Source organism: Saccharomyces kudriavzevii (genome assembly GCF_947243775.1).
Source record: "Saccharomyces kudriavzevii IFO 1802 strain IFO1802 genome assembly, chromosome: 14".
Taxonomy (NCBI): domain Eukaryota; kingdom Fungi; phylum Ascomycota; class Saccharomycetes; order Saccharomycetales; family Saccharomycetaceae; genus Saccharomyces; species Saccharomyces kudriavzevii.
The window spans coordinates 271,533-288,273 of NC_079285.1; the positions used below are offsets into that span (position 1 = coordinate 271,533).

General features: G+C 39.8%; 8 protein-coding genes across 8 annotated transcripts; 4 read left to right on the forward strand and 4 right to left on the reverse strand.

The window, feature by feature from the left end:
• Positions 1-175: 175 nt before the first annotated feature.
• Positions 176-2,182, reverse strand: WHI3 (mRNA-binding protein WHI3; the record flags this gene model as incomplete). Its single annotated transcript, XM_056230722.1, has 1 exon — positions 176-2,182. The coding sequence occupies one exon, from the start codon at positions 2,180-2,182 to the stop codon at positions 176-178; it is 2,007 nt and encodes a 668-aa protein (XP_056084612.1).
• Positions 2,183-2,846: 664 nt separating this feature from the next.
• On the reverse strand, positions 2,847-3,755 carry SLZ1 (Slz1p; the record flags this gene model as incomplete). Its single annotated transcript, XM_056230723.1, has 1 exon — positions 2,847-3,755. The coding sequence occupies one exon, from the start codon at positions 3,753-3,755 to the stop codon at positions 2,847-2,849; it is 909 nt and encodes a 302-aa protein (XP_056084613.1).
• A 340-nt stretch (positions 3,756-4,095) lies between these two features.
• SKDI14G1310 (uncharacterized protein) lies at positions 4,096-4,881 on the reverse strand (the record flags this gene model as incomplete). The annotated part of the gene is made up of 1 exon (XM_056230724.1): positions 4,096-4,881. One exon carries the CDS (start codon positions 4,879-4,881, stop codon positions 4,096-4,098), a length of 786 nt encoding a protein of 261 aa, XP_056084614.1.
• Positions 4,882-5,233: 352 nt separating this feature from the next.
• On the reverse strand, positions 5,234-6,121 carry SKDI14G1320 (uncharacterized protein; the record flags this gene model as incomplete). The annotated part of the gene is made up of 1 exon (XM_056230725.1): positions 5,234-6,121. One exon carries the CDS (start codon positions 6,119-6,121, stop codon positions 5,234-5,236), a length of 888 nt encoding a protein of 295 aa, XP_056084615.1.
• A 787-nt stretch (positions 6,122-6,908) lies between these two features.
• On the forward strand, positions 6,909-8,576 carry SKDI14G1330 (uncharacterized protein; the record flags this gene model as incomplete). Its single annotated transcript, XM_056230727.1, has 1 exon — positions 6,909-8,576. The coding sequence occupies one exon, from the start codon at positions 6,909-6,911 to the stop codon at positions 8,574-8,576; it is 1,668 nt and encodes a 555-aa protein (XP_056084616.1).
• A 453-nt stretch (positions 8,577-9,029) lies between these two features.
• Positions 9,030-12,461, forward strand: CHS1 (chitin synthase I; the record flags this gene model as incomplete). The annotated part of the gene is made up of 1 exon (XM_056230728.1): positions 9,030-12,461. The coding sequence occupies one exon, from the start codon at positions 9,030-9,032 to the stop codon at positions 12,459-12,461; it is 3,432 nt and encodes a 1,143-aa protein (XP_056084617.1).
• Positions 12,462-13,150: 689 nt separating this feature from the next.
• Positions 13,151-14,224, forward strand: DUG3 (glutamine amidotransferase subunit DUG3; the record flags this gene model as incomplete). Its single annotated transcript, XM_056230729.1, has 1 exon — positions 13,151-14,224. The coding sequence occupies one exon, from the start codon at positions 13,151-13,153 to the stop codon at positions 14,222-14,224; it is 1,074 nt and encodes a 357-aa protein (XP_056084618.1).
• Positions 14,225-15,082: 858 nt separating this feature from the next.
• On the forward strand, positions 15,083-15,697 carry SKDI14G1360 (uncharacterized protein; the record flags this gene model as incomplete). The annotated part of the gene is made up of 1 exon (XM_056230730.1): positions 15,083-15,697. One exon carries the CDS (start codon positions 15,083-15,085, stop codon positions 15,695-15,697), a length of 615 nt encoding a protein of 204 aa, XP_056084619.1.
• Positions 15,698-16,741: the final 1,044 nt, after the last annotated feature.

Consider the following 16,741-nt stretch of genomic DNA (forward strand, 5'->3'; position numbering starts at 1 on the left):
TCGTTATTAGTATTATTAGTCGGTTTAGAAAAGTTATCATAACAGATAATAAAAAAAAGACAGAAAATGCGACAGAAATTTATTATTCTTATTAGTGGTGGAAAAATAACGTGGAAAACAATGCACATAATAAGATATATGCAAGGCGGAAGGTTATTGTATACAAAAGCCTTCATCAGTTTTTTATATGGCCAACATTAGAATTGTAGCTTGAGAGCATATTTACAGTAGGATTTGGGTTACTAGTACCTCCTCTCCTGCTATTTGGTCCCCTAACACCCAATGGATTCTTTGAAAAGCTTAACCTTATACCTCCTTTACTACTCACTGTAGAGCGAGGTAATTGTCTACCGTACAATTCGGCTAATGCTCTTGTCGCAAAGCTAACATCATCGAATTCGACAAAACACATTGGTCCATGACTATGACCATTAGATGTGGTGTTCTTATTTCTGAATGACAATCTCCTAAAACCTTCCTGACCTGAAAACAATTGCCTTAGTTCTTGTTCAGTAGCATCAGAGGGTAAGTTGCCAACATATAGAGTATTGCAAGGTGGATTTTGATCAGCTGGGTTGGCAGGTGGCGGGATTCTCGCTAGTAGTGATAAATCTGCCTGTGAAATCGAGGCAGATCCAGTTATATTGGAGGATAATGAAGTGGTGGAGTTGTTCTTGTGTGAATTTCTACTCGAGCTTAGCCTTGCAGACGGTACTTTCTGAGGAGTAGTACTTTGGTTCACAGGATACATATGCTCTGGTTGTGGTTGTTGCATAAATCTGTTCTGTTTTTGAGGTGTGATATTCATATCGGAAGTGTTGACCATATTCGACATGTGCTGTGTCTGAGAAGACATTAAGCCGTATGGGGGCAATGAATTTGAGGATGATAAGGAGTTGTTGATTGCATTACCCATTTGCATCATCGGTTGTTGAGAGCTGGCAGAAAGTGCAGCGGTGCCAGCGTTGTTTGTTCCGCTATTGACGTTAGCGTTGGCATTGGCATTGGTATTGGCATTTGTACTGCTATTAACAGGCGCAATAGCTGTGGATGCTGCAGAAGGTAGAAAGAATGAAGAGCCATGTTGAGATGCTGAAGCGTTCCCCCATTCTAGAGTTGGTGTGGAAGGTTGAGGTGTGCTCATGTAACCGTTGATGCTGGAAGGTATACCACTGGTACCCCATATCTTTTCATTGATTTCGGTGTTATCTCTCAACAGAAAGGATTTGCTAATTTCAGATGTCGAAATTGATGGTTCCACGGGCAGTTCTTGATGTGAGCGGTTGGAATGTAACCCAATGACTTGCCCATGTGAAGATAGCGGCACTGAAGAATTCATTTGTTGTTGATTGGACTCCTGTGGTGAATGTTTCTGAGATGGCTGTTGCTGTTGCTGTTGCTGTTGCAACTGTTGTTGTTGAGGTTGAGGTTGCTGCTGGGTTAGAGGAGAATCATTAGAAAATGGATCACTGAATGAAAATCTTGAACGTTGCGATAGCAAACTTGGCCTTTTCATACCAGGGTTTTGTTTGTTCAGCCTCGAGTTTTCATGGAAAACATTGGGTGACGGAAACGACACTAAATTTTTTGTTGTTTCATCTATTATCTCCACGGAAGTCTTATTGGGAAAAGTAGGTCCAAATAATTCATCTTTTGAGTTCAAAATAACGGCGTAATTGATTGCTAGGTACAGCAATTCAAATCTAGCAATGACATAAATATCATTTTCGTCCTCCAAAGAAGCGTTAACAATGCTTGCTGAGGAATTTATTTTCTGCAATTCTATACTTTTCACGCCTTCAGCAAGAGCGAAAATTGCATAACACTCTCTAAGGGTGATATCCTTGGGCACATTTGATAATTGCAGGCTGTAGTTCCCCTTAATGTTATTATCGTGGCTATTAGTGTTGCTGTTTGTCATATCTTGTGGCATAGAGTTATTGCCAAGAGTAAGAGTATTGAGCATAGATGATATGGCTAAAGGCGAATTTGTGTCATTCAAATACAAGTCCCCGCTGGCGCTTCCTCTACCAGGTGCCTCGTGAGCATGGGAAGAAGTGTTCAGATTTAAACTGGAACGATGACTGGGAGAAATATTGTGTGTGTTGGTGGCACTCGACACAATATTGTCGCTACTGGACGCAAAGGACCCTGTGTGGTCAAAATAAACTGAATTTTGCATGCTAAGGAAAATAATGGGTATTTTACCTTTGAAAATTTATTGAAAAAAGCTGGTTTTGAAAAAAAGAGGCTCTCGATGTTTGTAATTCACGAAAAATCTAATGATAGAAAACGTCTCCAACTTTAAAACAACGTAGCCAGATGAGGGAATGCTGTGAAAGCAAAAAAATGAGAAGAGAAACAGGTACAGAAGGTTTTGAAATACACACGGCTTGTTCGCTGTTTCAATGCTAATTGTCTGAATAAGGAGAAGACAGAAAAGAGACAGACAAAACGTTGAAAATGTGGTTTCTGGATAAACAACTGTGCGTGGGCAGCGTTTTAAGATGCCTTTTCTTTATGGAAGACTGAGTTTGTTTAAGGAAGTTCAATCAATAGGTGATTATACTTGTTTATTCCGGCTTACTGGTCGTGTTTGTTTTTTCTTTTGACCTCTCATGTCCGAAAAGGCTCAAAGCAACAAGAAAAAAAAACAATCCGTTACCCTGTGCTATTGCGGGTAACCACGGTGAAATTCAATTGAGGCAGTAGGAGTGTGAGAAGAATATAAAGTAACTGAAGAGCTGTCGTTAAGAGGCCAACTCTTTTTACCTTTTAGTGTTGTTAAATAGTAGGTATAGAGAAAGTTATGGTAAAAGGTTTATATGCACCTTCAGAAAATAAAACTAAGCGAGAGTTTGGCTGCAACAGGTGGGGAATTCGGACCAGCGTGGTACCTGTCGGCCGGCTATTTCTGTATGTGAACTTAGTTTTTCATTTGTGCAGAGTGTTGTCAGCCCCATGATGGCACTCTTGGCTTTGTTCGAGTATTGCACCTCTTCTTGGAGTAACTTTTTATTTCCTTCATGGTAGTCTAGGGATGATGCGTAGTTGTTAGGATCTTGGATCATCAGCGCAATTGAATTGATCGAAGGTATGTCGTTGTAGTTAACATCGTATTTGGGATCTGGAATTGGTGAAACCGTCGTCACGTTACTGATCGTACTGCAGTTCGACCAACGACGTTCCCAGGAGGTGAACTCTGTGTGCTGAAGGAGAGCGCTGTTATCTTTTGTGGCGCTGAGGATATTGTCGTTGAAAAGCTCTGATAATTGGACATTTAGGGGACTGGATGTCTGAATAGCTTGATCTATCATGATTTTGGTCCCAGGTTTTGATTCTGCGTCATCATCTGATCCAGACTGAGGTTTCGGCTTGGGGTCTATGGCTAGAGCACTATGATTAAATGTCGCCGAATGCGGTTCTTTGAAGCAAAAATCCCTTGTAGTCGTCAATTTTTTCTGTTCTTTTGATTTTTTGTCGTCTTTTTTATAGTTATCTTTTCCTGTTTCTTTTGACTTTTCTTTATCCTTTTTATTCGTATTTTTTCTTTTATTCTTGCTCATTCTCTCCAAGAATCTCTTCCTTTCTTCAGCGAAGGTTCTTGCATTTTCCCTGTCCCTTTCCCTTTCCCTTGTGCTGCTATCTATCTGCTCAAAATTTGCACGTTTGGATCTATTCTTTGGCATTTGTTTGTCCTTGGGCACTTTCACCTCGTACTTTTTGTAGCCAATGATCCGATCGACTTCATTCATTATAAAAATGATGGATTATTCTTATGCTTTTGTTTGATACTGTTAGAGACAGGAGAATGGATCTTGCGTTTTGTGACCTTTAATTGGAAACTTGTGTTATTTATATGGTTGGCAGCGGGCCGAGGAAGAATTCGTGGGCGGCTATTCTTGTCGCCAGCCCCGCACCCCTTACCTGGCGACACGCAAGCACATTGGGGCAGGTAATGTACAAATAATATATTTGTAGGATAAAACAGCAATGGACAACTAATAAAAATGGTCGTTACAACATCACTACGTAAAGAAATATACAAATATAAGACTTAAAAGGAATCAAAGGAAAGCGCGAAACGAAAAGACACTAATCATGCAAGACCTCATTTTTGACGTTGGCAATATTAGGACCAGTAGCACTGATTCGATTCGTTGAAGGATTAGTGTCGGCTGTGACGCAGTCTCTTGGAACAGTGTGCCGATCATTCATTCCATATTCGTGGTTTTTTCTTCCATCAACTTTCTGAGTGGCGCTTGAAATATTTGCAGGGGATCCATGCGCGTGAACAGTGTACGAAGAGGTAGCGTTATCGCTCGTTTCATTCCTTACCATGTGTTCACTGTACCTGTCCAAAGGAGCGGCCTGCGGATGCATCATGTCTTGATTGTTATTATCGGCACCACAGGACGAGATGCTGTTCCACGCATCAATGTGGTGAGACTTAGGTTGAGGCGAACCTGCACCTGGGATGTGTTGGTCAATGGAGCCATCGAAATGTGGCATGGATGTATTTTGGCAGCCAGGCGGAACATTCCTGCTGTTCATTCTGGCCTCGGTCATTTTGCTGACGTCAAAATTTGCCAACGTAGACCTGGTGCTGCCGTCATGGTCATTGACCACTTTATTTGTGACTTTACCACAGCCTGGGATACCGACGCTACCGGCGCCAGTGTTCAAAGTAGGGCCCGGGCATTCACTTGGCAATATTCCCAAGTGATGCTGGTTGGACGAAGAGCGCTTGTCGCCATGAGGATATTCAAGATCGTTCGCCATGCCACACCCCGGAATGCCAGGCTTTTTGCTTTTTGCCTGATTCATGTTGGCATCGCCGTCATTGGCATATGCTTGAGCGGACTGACCTAAACCTAGCATCCTATCATAAGATCTGTCTGTATGGTGACCGAATTCATGCTGTGTAGCAGAATCTTTTTGGTTTTCGTTTGAATTATTACTTTTAAGAAGAAGAGGTGAGAAGGAAATGAGTTAGTAAGATATGCTCGAGAGGTTGTGGTGGAGTTTTAAAACGACTTCATTTTGCTGAAGGGTTTCACTATATTGTTTGACATAAATAAAGATTAAAATTAGGAAAATGTTGGTACAACATATTATTATTAGGTAGATGGGTGAAGAAGAACAAATAAAGCAGTAAAGGGTATCTCTGTAATTAGTTTATTTTGCTTTTGTCACCGACGATGAAAAGAGGGAGCAAATTTACCACGCCGACCTATGCTACGACAGGTATATTCTGTTCAGTGTAGACGTGTTCTTCTTGGAGCTGGTCCGGCTCATCGCCTTCATTAATGACCGTTCTCTTCTTTGCTCTCAATTTCCTGAAGAACCTCCCGTTGTTATGAGGTTGAGACTGCTGAACTTCTGTTACCCCTCCGTTCGTTAGACCTGGAGTAGGCGTCTGCGATTCCGTCGTTTTCGTGGAAGCAAAACTGCGGTCGTAGCTGTACCCGTTTTCTTTGTAACTAGCCGCCATGACAGTGGAGCAGATGGCGTTCACTATCAACAAAAACACGGTGGTCCAAATGAACCCAAAATTCTTAGGACCCAGCCTAGCATCGCGGTCTTCGCGATGGAACGCCTTTACTGCCTTGGCGTAGCACCCTGTGTACAAACAGGCCGAAAGGGTCATAAAGAAAAGAGTAATCCAGCTCAGAGCAGTTGTCAATGAGGCTGTGGCTCTAGTGTATTTGATCATATTGACAATGACAGAGACCAACGTGATCAGTAAAAAGAGGAGCCCAATTAAAAGCATTGCCCATCCCACTCTTGAGAGGTAATAGTAGGTGTTTCTATTGTTTAAGAAGGTTGCGGGCATAAGAGGCGAGCTACCAAAGTTGTCCCTTGGGGAAAATGGCTGCGCAGCCATCTTGGAGGAGCAGTTTACGGCCTGCCCGAGGCTCTGCCAACCACACCAATTATAGTTGTACCATCTAGTCATGGAAGGTGCCGAGTTAAAGCCTGAAGTGAACGCTTGGAACCAATAAAAATTTTTCAATACTCCTGTGTTTCTGCCACCTGCCAGTATCAAGAAAAATGCCAACAATGTAGCACCCAGCAGAAAAAAAAAGTTAATAAAGTACACAAACTTTTTGTAGGACATTGCTTATTGGTAAATAGAAAATTGAAATGTTTATACTTAGTTGCTTGTTGGATAGATGTAGTTATTTTTATTGCTAATGCCGTACTTTGCAGCAATATGAGGTGGCAAACCTAAGATAAGACGAAACAGGACCTTCAGTGTGATATAACGGATTCGGTATCTACCGGATCTTTATATATTGAAAGCAAGGGATGACAGTGGGAAAAACAGGAAGAAGAGCGCATAATAGCATAGTACTTCCATCCGTTCATCCCCACTTTACAGAATGTTATTGAACGGCAAAAGGCGTGAGGGGGATGCAAGATGCCACGATACACAGGGATACGCACCCTTTGCATCATATTCACCGCCCTTAAAGCCGTTTCGGAATCATCTCCTTCTAGAAGTCCCTCTTTGTTGCTTTCTGAGCCCCGAGCAGCACGGCTGTGCGCCTGTGCGGTCTACAGGGTGCCGCAGTCCCTATATCGAGGAGTCGTATGCAGTGCCCAGCAGCTATTTTGCTCACATGATCCAATGTACAGCAGGCAATCAATGGCCTATTATCCATAACCATGTTTTTGCCGTATTCCATCATTGTACTGTTGAAACTGATGAATTTTCTCACTAACAGCACATCAGGGGCAGCGCTTGTAGAAGTTGCATACGTAATTTTCAAACTGATTTGCTTTTTTTTCATCTTATCTTGGCTTTCCGTTCATACGGGCCCTTGAAAAACTGTGCGTACAACGCAGAATTGGACGCTGTGCTTCTCAGGTAGAAAAGAGAAGTAAGGTACATGCGTCAAGTGATGGGGGCTCCAAGAAATTTCAAGCACTCCGGCAAGAGCAAGAAACAAAAGAATGAACAGAAGTCTTTGACTACGCAAGAGGACTTTTATTTGGCCGCGATTGAGTGCGAAGAGCAGGCCGACCGGTGGTTGCTCTCAGATATCAAGAAGTGTTTACGATTCTATCTTAAGGCCCTTACATACTATGAAAACGGGCTGACTGCTCTAGGTTCCACGCAGGAGGGCAAATACAACATTTATTACAATGAAACAAGACTTTTTTTGCAAATTTATACGGATTACCTCGCTAATAATGGCTATATCAATATTCTGCAATACGTAAAAATGGACGATATGCCCGATCTTTCCAGTTTGACATTATCTTTGCCGCAGATTACGCAACGATTTGAAATCGTTTATGAAGCCTTCCCGGTGCAGAGAACTTGGGATCTTCAATTCAACTTGTTGACATGCTATTTGACTCTGATAGAGTCCATGGATGGTAGCTTTCCGCCCACTTTTACATTGGAAGGCTCCGAGATTTTAAATTTGACGAACAAATACATTGAAGTTTTTCAACACCTCGTCAATGATCTGCTGCAAGAACTGCAAAACTGGAGCGAAACTGGAGCGCGATATTCCGGTGATACGGATGCGGACTTGCAAAGGGATACCCTAGATGAGGACGCGATGTGCATGACCAGGGACGGAACTGGGATACGAACCAACGGCTCCTCGGAACCACGAGTCGAAAGCATGGACGTCTCTGAACAAATGACTCCGTCTTCACTTACGGAGGTACTGGTCAACTCTTTAAAGTTCAATCATGCTCTGATGGAATTGATCGTTGAATCGAAAATAGCAAACGAGAAGTATCCCGAAACGAAGATCTTGAATGCTGTTCAGACCAATTTCTTGGAAGATACAACCAAAAAATTTTATTTACAACTATGTGACATCATAGACTCTATTTCCACTGCGATCCCATTAGATCTTAAGGAAATCCGTTTGACTAAGGCTTTGATTCAAGGTTTGAACATCGTGACCTCGGGAACTTTTGAGTCGTTACAAGATCTGGTTCTGGATGCTGTTCCCTTAGATGACAATGACGTACAGGGCAAGATCGATCTTTCGTTGATCAAAGTAGACATCGTTGAATTTGCGATTTCGTGCCTAAAGGAGAGTTTTTCAGAGGCTGCCTGGAAGCTTTCTGGTCTATTAAATAAAGTTCTTACGGTGGCTAGAACTTTATTGACAAACTATAGAAATCGCATTTTATTTGTGAGGGATCAAGAGTTGAACGAGCAACTAAGCCATGTGGCCTTTCAACTTTGCGATATCTTGGTAAATTCTTCCGATAATGAACTCAGAAGGTACGCCATCAAGCAACGCAACCAAAAATCGCAAGGAACTCCAGATGGAGAACGCACTTTAAGAATATTGATGAAAAATGCTAATGTTTTCCTGAATAATGCTGTCACCATTTCATCAAAACCGTGCGGGTTACAAGAGACGATCATAAATAAACTGAAAAGGAACTATATCCACAACCAAGCCAAAGAAAGATTACTTTTCTTGCAAGACCTCGAACAGAGGTCAAATGGTGGTGAGGATGCTACGCCCGCTCCGCCCACCACACTGACGTTTGATATACCATCAGATCACGTTTTCTACAGCAACAACCATTAGCGGAATTACATACGTATACATATATAGAAGCACATTCATTGCGCATATGTGACAGAGCCCTTGGTGAAACGCCTCCTAATACAAATAAATACATGCAGGAAACATACATTTATCTGAAACAAAGCCGAGACGGGGCCAGCAAGCTTTTTTTAGAAATCGCGTGGCTTGGTAGCGCGATAATGACGCGACACAGCCATTAGCGTTAAAATTTATTTTCTTGGCCAAATCAGGTATAATACTTCGTACAAACTATTGCTTTGATTATATATCTCAGGTTTATATCCTGAATCGAGGCTTCAAGGGTACAGTTTCTGTATTTCAACCTTTACCGAAGCATACCCTACTGCTTGTTTAAATAGGCAGTACCCATTTTTTCCTATTCTCTCTTTTTTACCTTTCCTCGAAGAGATTGCAAAGGCAACATTCTAACGCTAAACAGGAAAAGAAACAGCAATGCATAATCAAAATAATCGATCGAGAAACGAATATCAACCCAGTCCAGAGAATGAGCCGTCCTACGAGCTGCAAAATACACATAGCGGGCTGTTCCACTCTTCAGATGAAGAACTAATAAATAGGAATCAAAGATATACGAATCATAATACTAGCATGGGGTCGTTCACCCCTATCCAGCCTTTACAATATCCAGAGCAATCTCAGCCAACAAATTTGCAGTACAGCAATGATAGTAACAATAATAATAATAATAATAATAATAATAATAATAATAGTAACAATAATGCTGGCGAACAAGACGTATATGATGGTTTCGTTAATCACTACCGCCAACGTCCCCCACCAGTGACCGCGGAATATAATGATGTTTTTAACGCTAATAACCAGAAACAACAACCGTTACAGCAAGATGTTAATAACGTACCCTCGTATCCTCTACCATCAATAAATGTGATTCAAACCACCCCAGAACTTATACACCATGGCTCGCAGACAATGGCATCTCCCGTTGAAAGACCATTCTTCAACGAAAACGATTACTACTATAACAACAGGAACTCTTCTAGAACACCTCCCAGTATTGCCTCTAGTGGTGATGGCTATGTGGATCAAGAAGCTAGACCCATTTTGAATCAAGCGAACGACAACATAAACAATAGTAACAATCCACAATACCTTGACCAAAACTTGGATTATAATAATGGTTATCATGGCCTCGACGTTCAGAACTACTACGATGATCCAGAAGGCGGTTATATCGATCAGAGAGGGGATGATTATCAGATCAATTCATATTTGGGAAGAAACGGTGAAATGGTAGATCCATATGACTATGAAAATAGTTCAAGGAATATGTCGCTTACAGAGCGCAGAGGATATATGCATGATGATAGTGGACTCGTAGATGATGGAAAGGAGGACGCAGATAGTGTGAAAAGTGGTTATTCGCATAGAGACCTGGGTGAATATGACAAGGACGATTTTTCAAGAGAAGATGAGTATGACGATCTGAATACTATCGATAAGTTACAGTTTCAGGCTAATGGTGTGCCTGCATCCTCTTCGGTATCCTCTGTTGTATCTAGGGATTCTAATGTAGTGGCGAGTACTGATAAGGTAGTCGCAAATGGAATGCTGAAAAGAAGTGGGACTGAAATCAGGAAATTTAAACTTTGGAATGGTAATTTTGTCTTCGACTCTCCGATCAGTAAAACTCTGTTGGATCAATATTCTAAGACTACAGAGAATGTAAGCACTTTACCAAATGAATTTAAGTTTATGAGATACCAGGCTGTGACTTGCGAGCCTAATCAGCTGGCAGAAAAAAACTTTACCGTCAGACAATTAAAATATCTAACACCGAGGGAAACAGAATTGATGTTAGTAGTCACAATGTATAATGAGGACCACATTTTGTTAGGAAGAACTCTAAAAGGCGTCATAGACAACGTAAAATATATGGTGAAGAAAAAAAACTCAAGCACTTGGGGACCTGATGCATGGAAAAAAATTGTTGTATGCATCATTTCAGATGGTCGGTCTAAAATTAACGAACGCTCCCTAGCATTGCTAAGCTCATTAGGTTGCTATCAAGACGGGTTTGCTAAGGACGAAATCAACGAAAAGAAAGTAGCAATGCATGTCTATGAGCATACGACAATGATAAATATTACAGATGTTTCGGAATCAGGCGTATCCTTGGAATGTAATCAAAGCACTGTTCCTATTCAGCTTCTGTTTTGCTTAAAAGAACAAAACCAGAAGAAAATTAACTCCCATAGATGGGCGTTTGAAGGTTTTGCAGAATTACTACGTCCTAATATTGTCACGTTGTTGGATGCCGGTACGATGCCAGGCAAAGATTCTATTTACCAACTATGGAGGGAATTCAGGAATCCAAATGTTGGCGGTGCATGTGGTGAAATAAGGACTGATTTGGGTAAAAGATTTGTAAAGCTTTTCAATCCCTTGGTTGCGTCACAGAATTTTGAATACAAAATGTCTAATATTTTAGACAAAACTACCGAATCTAACTTTGGTTTTATTACCGTTTTGCCGGGGGCATTCTCTGCTTATAGGTTCGAAGCTGTGAGAGGTCAACCGTTACAAAAATATTTCTACGGTGAAGTTATGGAAAATGAAGGCTTCCATTTTTTCTCTTCTAACATGTATCTTGCCGAAGATCGTATTTTATGCTTTGAAGTGGTCACTAAAAAAAATTGCAATTGGATTTTGAAATATTGTAGAAGCTCGTATGCTTCAACAGATGTTCCAGAAAGGGTACCTGAATTTATTCTTCAGAGAAGACGTTGGCTAAACGGTTCTTTTTTTGCCAGTGTTTATTCTTTCTGTCATTTTTACCGAGTTTGGAGTAGTGGTCATAACATTGGCAGAAAAATTATTTTGACCATTGAATTTGTTTACCTTTTCTTCAACACATTGATATCATGGTTTTCTTTGAGTTCGTTTTTCTTGGTCTTTCGAATTTTGACCGTTTCTATTGCATTGTCATATCACTCAGCTTTTAATGTATTGTCCGTGATATTTTTGTGGCTTTATGGGATTTGTACTTTGTCGACGTTTATACTATCACTGGGAAATAAACCAAAGAGTACAGAGAAGTTTTATGTTTTAACCTTCATTATTTTTGCGGTGATGATGATTTATATGATATTTTGCAGTATATTCATGAGTGTCAAATCTTTCCAGAATATTTTGAAAAACGATACCATTAGTTTTGAAGGCTTGATTACCACGGAGGCTTTCAGAGATATTGTCATCTCTTTGGGCTCCACCTACTGTTTGTATTTGATCAGTTCAATTATCTATTTGCAACCATGGCACATGTTGACAAGTTTTGTTCAATACATTTTATTAAGTCCTTCCTATATCAATGTTCTGAACATCTATGCCTTTTGCAATGTCCACGATTTATCATGGGGTACAAAGGGTGCAATGGCCAATCCATTAGGTAAGATTAATACTACGGAAGATGGTACATTCAAAATGGAAGTTCTAGTTTCAAGTTCGGAGATTCAAGCTAACTACGATAAGTATTTAAAAGTTTTGAAAGATTTTGATCCGAAGTCTGAATCCCAGTCTAGTGAGCCGCCATATGAAGAAAAGAAAACTGGTTATTATGCAAACGTTAGATCATTAGTTATCATCTTCTGGGTCATTACAAATTTCATCATCGTTGCCGTTGTCTTAGAGACTGGTGGTATTGCTGATTATATTGCTTTGAAATCCATAACAACTGATGACACTTCAGAAACAGCAAAGACAGCGGACATTCCCCTAATGACAAGCAAGGCGTCGATCTATTTTAACGTGATATTATGGTTAGTCGCACTATCTGCGGTAATAAGATTTATTGGTTGTTCATGGTATATGATAATAAGGTTTTTCAAAAAGGTTACATTCCGTTGAATAAATTAATTTTTCCTTTCACCATTATTCAATGTGTGCGTTTATTTTTTTTATAGTTGTTTAAGTAAGTTATGGCAATTTTATATTAAAATATTTCACTTTACGTGTTCTTTATGAATCGGCGTGTTGAATACGTTGTGCCAGTGAAATAAACTTTTGGAAAGAAAAACATAAATTACTAGTAGGATTAAATGATAAAAAAAGGAGCTTTGAAAGGATCTATCAGAGCAGGTGCTATTTAGAAACGTATATCTCTCCGTTCTTTCATTGCAGATTTTGATCCTTACTTTTAATTTGTGAAACTGCATGATACTGATAATGGCTACTGAGATTTGCGAAATTATTCGTCAGCTTAGATCAATCTATGCTCGATAATTCTAAATAGGTGCATTAGTATCCACAACCCCCTTAAAGGAGACTCATTGGCAAGTTCATGAATTATTATTTGATACACAGTCATCTGGTATTACATGGTACTGCATAAAATTATCCGCCGGACCCTGGAAACTGTGGCGCTTTTTAATATGCATCTCCAAAAAAAAAAAATAATACTATAACTGAAGAAAAAGAAAGTTGCGATTATATATACATAGCTTTTTGCAACTATTTCTTAAAAAATATGTGTATACATCAAGGGCCTGGAGAACTCTGAATGTATCCTACCAACTGAGTGATAGAAATCATAGGTGATGTGTAGATTTCTAATTTTCAAAGGCAAACAACCGATTCGGCTGTCCCATCTTTTAACAAGACCAGCCCATTCCATAATAAATCAATCATTTGATAGTAGATTACGTTTAGACAGAAGGAGACCTATGAATGGGGACGGCTTCGGAGTGGCTTACTATCCATTAGATAGCGAATTGAGCGAAGATGGTCCATGTCTTTTCAAAGCTATCACGCCGGCATGGAACAATCAAAATCTGAGCACATTGGCTGAAAAGACTAAATCCGATCTGGTTTTTGCACATGTGCGAGCATCCACATATGGTGTCTTGTCTGAAACGAACTGCCATCCATTTACGTACCACAGCTTATGTTTTATGCACAACGGCGGTATATCTAATTTCAAAGGAATCAAGAGAAAATTGTTGAATCATATAAAGGACGAGTACCTGAATTTCATCCAAGGAAGCACAGATTCCGAGTGCGCATTTGCACTATTTTTGGATACTTTAGAAAAGTTGGGTTATGATCCAAAAAAACAAGACGGCAACTTCGGTAATGTTGCTCTGAGAAAAGCAATGTTACAAACAATTGACTATATCAGGGATTGGACCAAAGAAGCAAACAAGAATGAAGTTCACGTGGAACCATCTCTATTAAATTTCGCTGTGACAGACGGATCCACTGTTATCGTTTCTAGATACATAACGTCAAAAACGGATGAGGCGGCATCCCTGCATTTTAGTTGTGGTTCTAGCTTTGTGGAAACTTCGCCAGGGGAATACAGAGTAGAGAGGTTGGATAGAAATCAAGATGTAATCATGGTGGCATCAGAGCCATTGACTTTCGAAAGAGGGGATTGGACGGCGGTGCCCACCAATAGCATTTTGACCATCAAGAAACAGACAATATTACTGCATCCTATCATCGACGAGTACTACCAAGAAGATCCATTGTACTTAAGAAGCTCTACACTTGCAGAAAGCAAGGGACTCATGGGCTCTATACCGCTAGCAAAGGCCGTGGAAAAGAACGTTCCTCCGCTAGAAAGAGAAGGCCGCACAAGACCCCCAACTGCTGTTGCGCACATAGCATAAACACGCGCAAGGGAGCTTGGTACTACTGTCACTACTACACATATACGTAAACAAATAATAAGCATCGATACATAACAATAACACAAACTACTTGGTTGACCAAATTGAATTCACACTCCAATCCAATGCCTGGTGACCCGGTTGGTGTCTATAACAACCAAGCGGGTAATAATAGGAGCATTTTGCACCCACTCATCCCATGTTCTTCGGGACACCTTTACGGAAGCGGAAATTTACAAATATCCGACGAATTCCAAAAGGGGATCAAAAAAATGTACGTGAAAAACGCAGCGATGCGATATTTTTGTATCGTCTTCTTCGAGGGTTTCTTACCGTGGTAGCCGGGATTTTGGCCGTCCAGAAAAAAAATCCGCTCCCGTGCGTCATAAGTGTTACTGAAACGAGACAATTTCTCAATTCGTTTGTTTGTGTGTTATCTTTCCTATATATATGTTGTCAAGTTTCTTCTACTTCTTAGTACTTATTTTTCGTTTTTATATTAGGTGTGTGTGTTGTGCGTAATTTTCGGTTTATTGATTACTTTATATAGTGTAGTTTGTTGTTGTGTGTGTAGAGACTTTGTTTTATTTTATTTTGTCACTCAGATACAGTCTATCTAGTTTAACCTAAAAAAGTGAGCTTAAGATAATCTTAATAAAAGAAAACCGAGCATTTTTACTTTGTTTCTTTCTCTTTTTTTCTCTTTTGAATAAAGAATTTTTTCCTTTAAGGAGTAACTTAAGCATTTAGCTGCACATCAAACACTTTTTTTTATTTCTAACACACACCTTTCGAAAGGATATAATTATTTTTTTGACCTTCGTTTTCGAATACCCCCCAACGCGATATAATTGAAATATGAAGTTCTCCTCCGTTACAGCTATTGCTCTAGCCACTGTTGCCACTGTTGCTACTGCCAAGAAGGGTGAACATGATTTTACTACCACCTTAACTTTGTCTTCGGATGGCAGCTTGACCACTACCACTTCTACTCATACTACTCACAAGTACGGTAAGTTCAACAAGACCTCTAAGTCCAAAACTCCAAACCATACCAGTACTCACAAGTATGGTAAGTTCAACAAGACCTCCAAATCTAAAACTCCAAACCATACAAGTACTCACAAGTATGGTAAGTTTAACAAGACCTCTAAGTCCAAAACCCCAAATCATACCGGTACTCACAAGTATGGTAAGTTCAACAAGACCTCTAAGTCCAAAACTCCAAATCATACCGGTACTCACAAGTATGGTAAGTTCAACAAGACCTCCAAGTCCAAGACTCCAAACCATACCGGTACTCACAAGTATGGTAAGTTCAATAAAACCAAACATGACACCACCACCTACGGCATTAACGAAAAGGCCCGTAAGAACAATGCTCCCGCTGGCCCATCTAATTTCAATTCCATAAAACTTTTTGGTGTTACCGCTGGTAGTGCTGCCGTAGCCGGTGCTTTATTATTGTTATAATAAGCCCTAAACTGGATTTGTGAAGTAAAAGAAAAACTTTTTTTTCTTTAGTTTTATGTTTTTTACCCCCCCCCCCCCCCTCTCTTTCATTTTGAAGTAGCAAGTTTTTTTCCTTTTTGTTACTTCGACTACTATGTGTGTTTACGTGTGCTTGTGCAAAAGTGAAATTTATTGTGATTGTGCTCTTTTTTTTTTTTTTTTTTAATACCGAAGAATGAGAAAAGTGAATTTAATGCTATGGTACTGGGAGATGTGCGATTTCATATTTTGGCGGGTTAACGAATGTGTGTGTTTCGTTGACGTGACAAAATAAAGAAAGAACACTGAGCTTCCTATCATGGCTTTCTTCTTTATAACAATTAAAACCGAGAACAAAAATATCGGAAAGCTTGACAATTGTGTGTGAATGTCCTGTTTTCTCGTACTATTCCCTTCTCCTTCAGTGTTATACCAGAAAGCGTGCTTTTTCTTTCTATTCCTTCTTCCTTAATGACTTGTGTGTTTATTGCCCTTTAATTAATTACAAAGATAAACTGCGTTTTCGATTTCTAACATCAAAAATTATTTTTTACATATATATATATATATATCTATACTTATGTGTCAGTTCATTCAAGTTCGTTTGTTTTCTCTTCTAGTTTTTTACAACCACAATTTGAGACGTCTTCCCAAGCATACGAATATGCTTGCATTGTCTTCTGATAGTAAAACGCACATCAGTTGTTTCGACCAAGCTGGGCAAAAATACTGAACGGCATCGTCAGAAATGACGTGAATATAAGCATGAAGGAATAAAGTCGTAATTTGCTTTGGCAAATGCTTTTTACCGAGTGATAATTTAATTAGTTGAAATAATACAATTTCATACCAATTCTTATGCCCGAAGGGATTACTAAATCAATGATCTAAATGGTACCTTCATCAATTGCTTTCGGCTAAACATATTATATCGTTATGTACGATTATCTATTTTTCTTTTTTCTTTTCTTTTTTCTTCAAGAGTCGATGGGGAAGAATTGGAAAGGGAAACACGGTTAAGATACG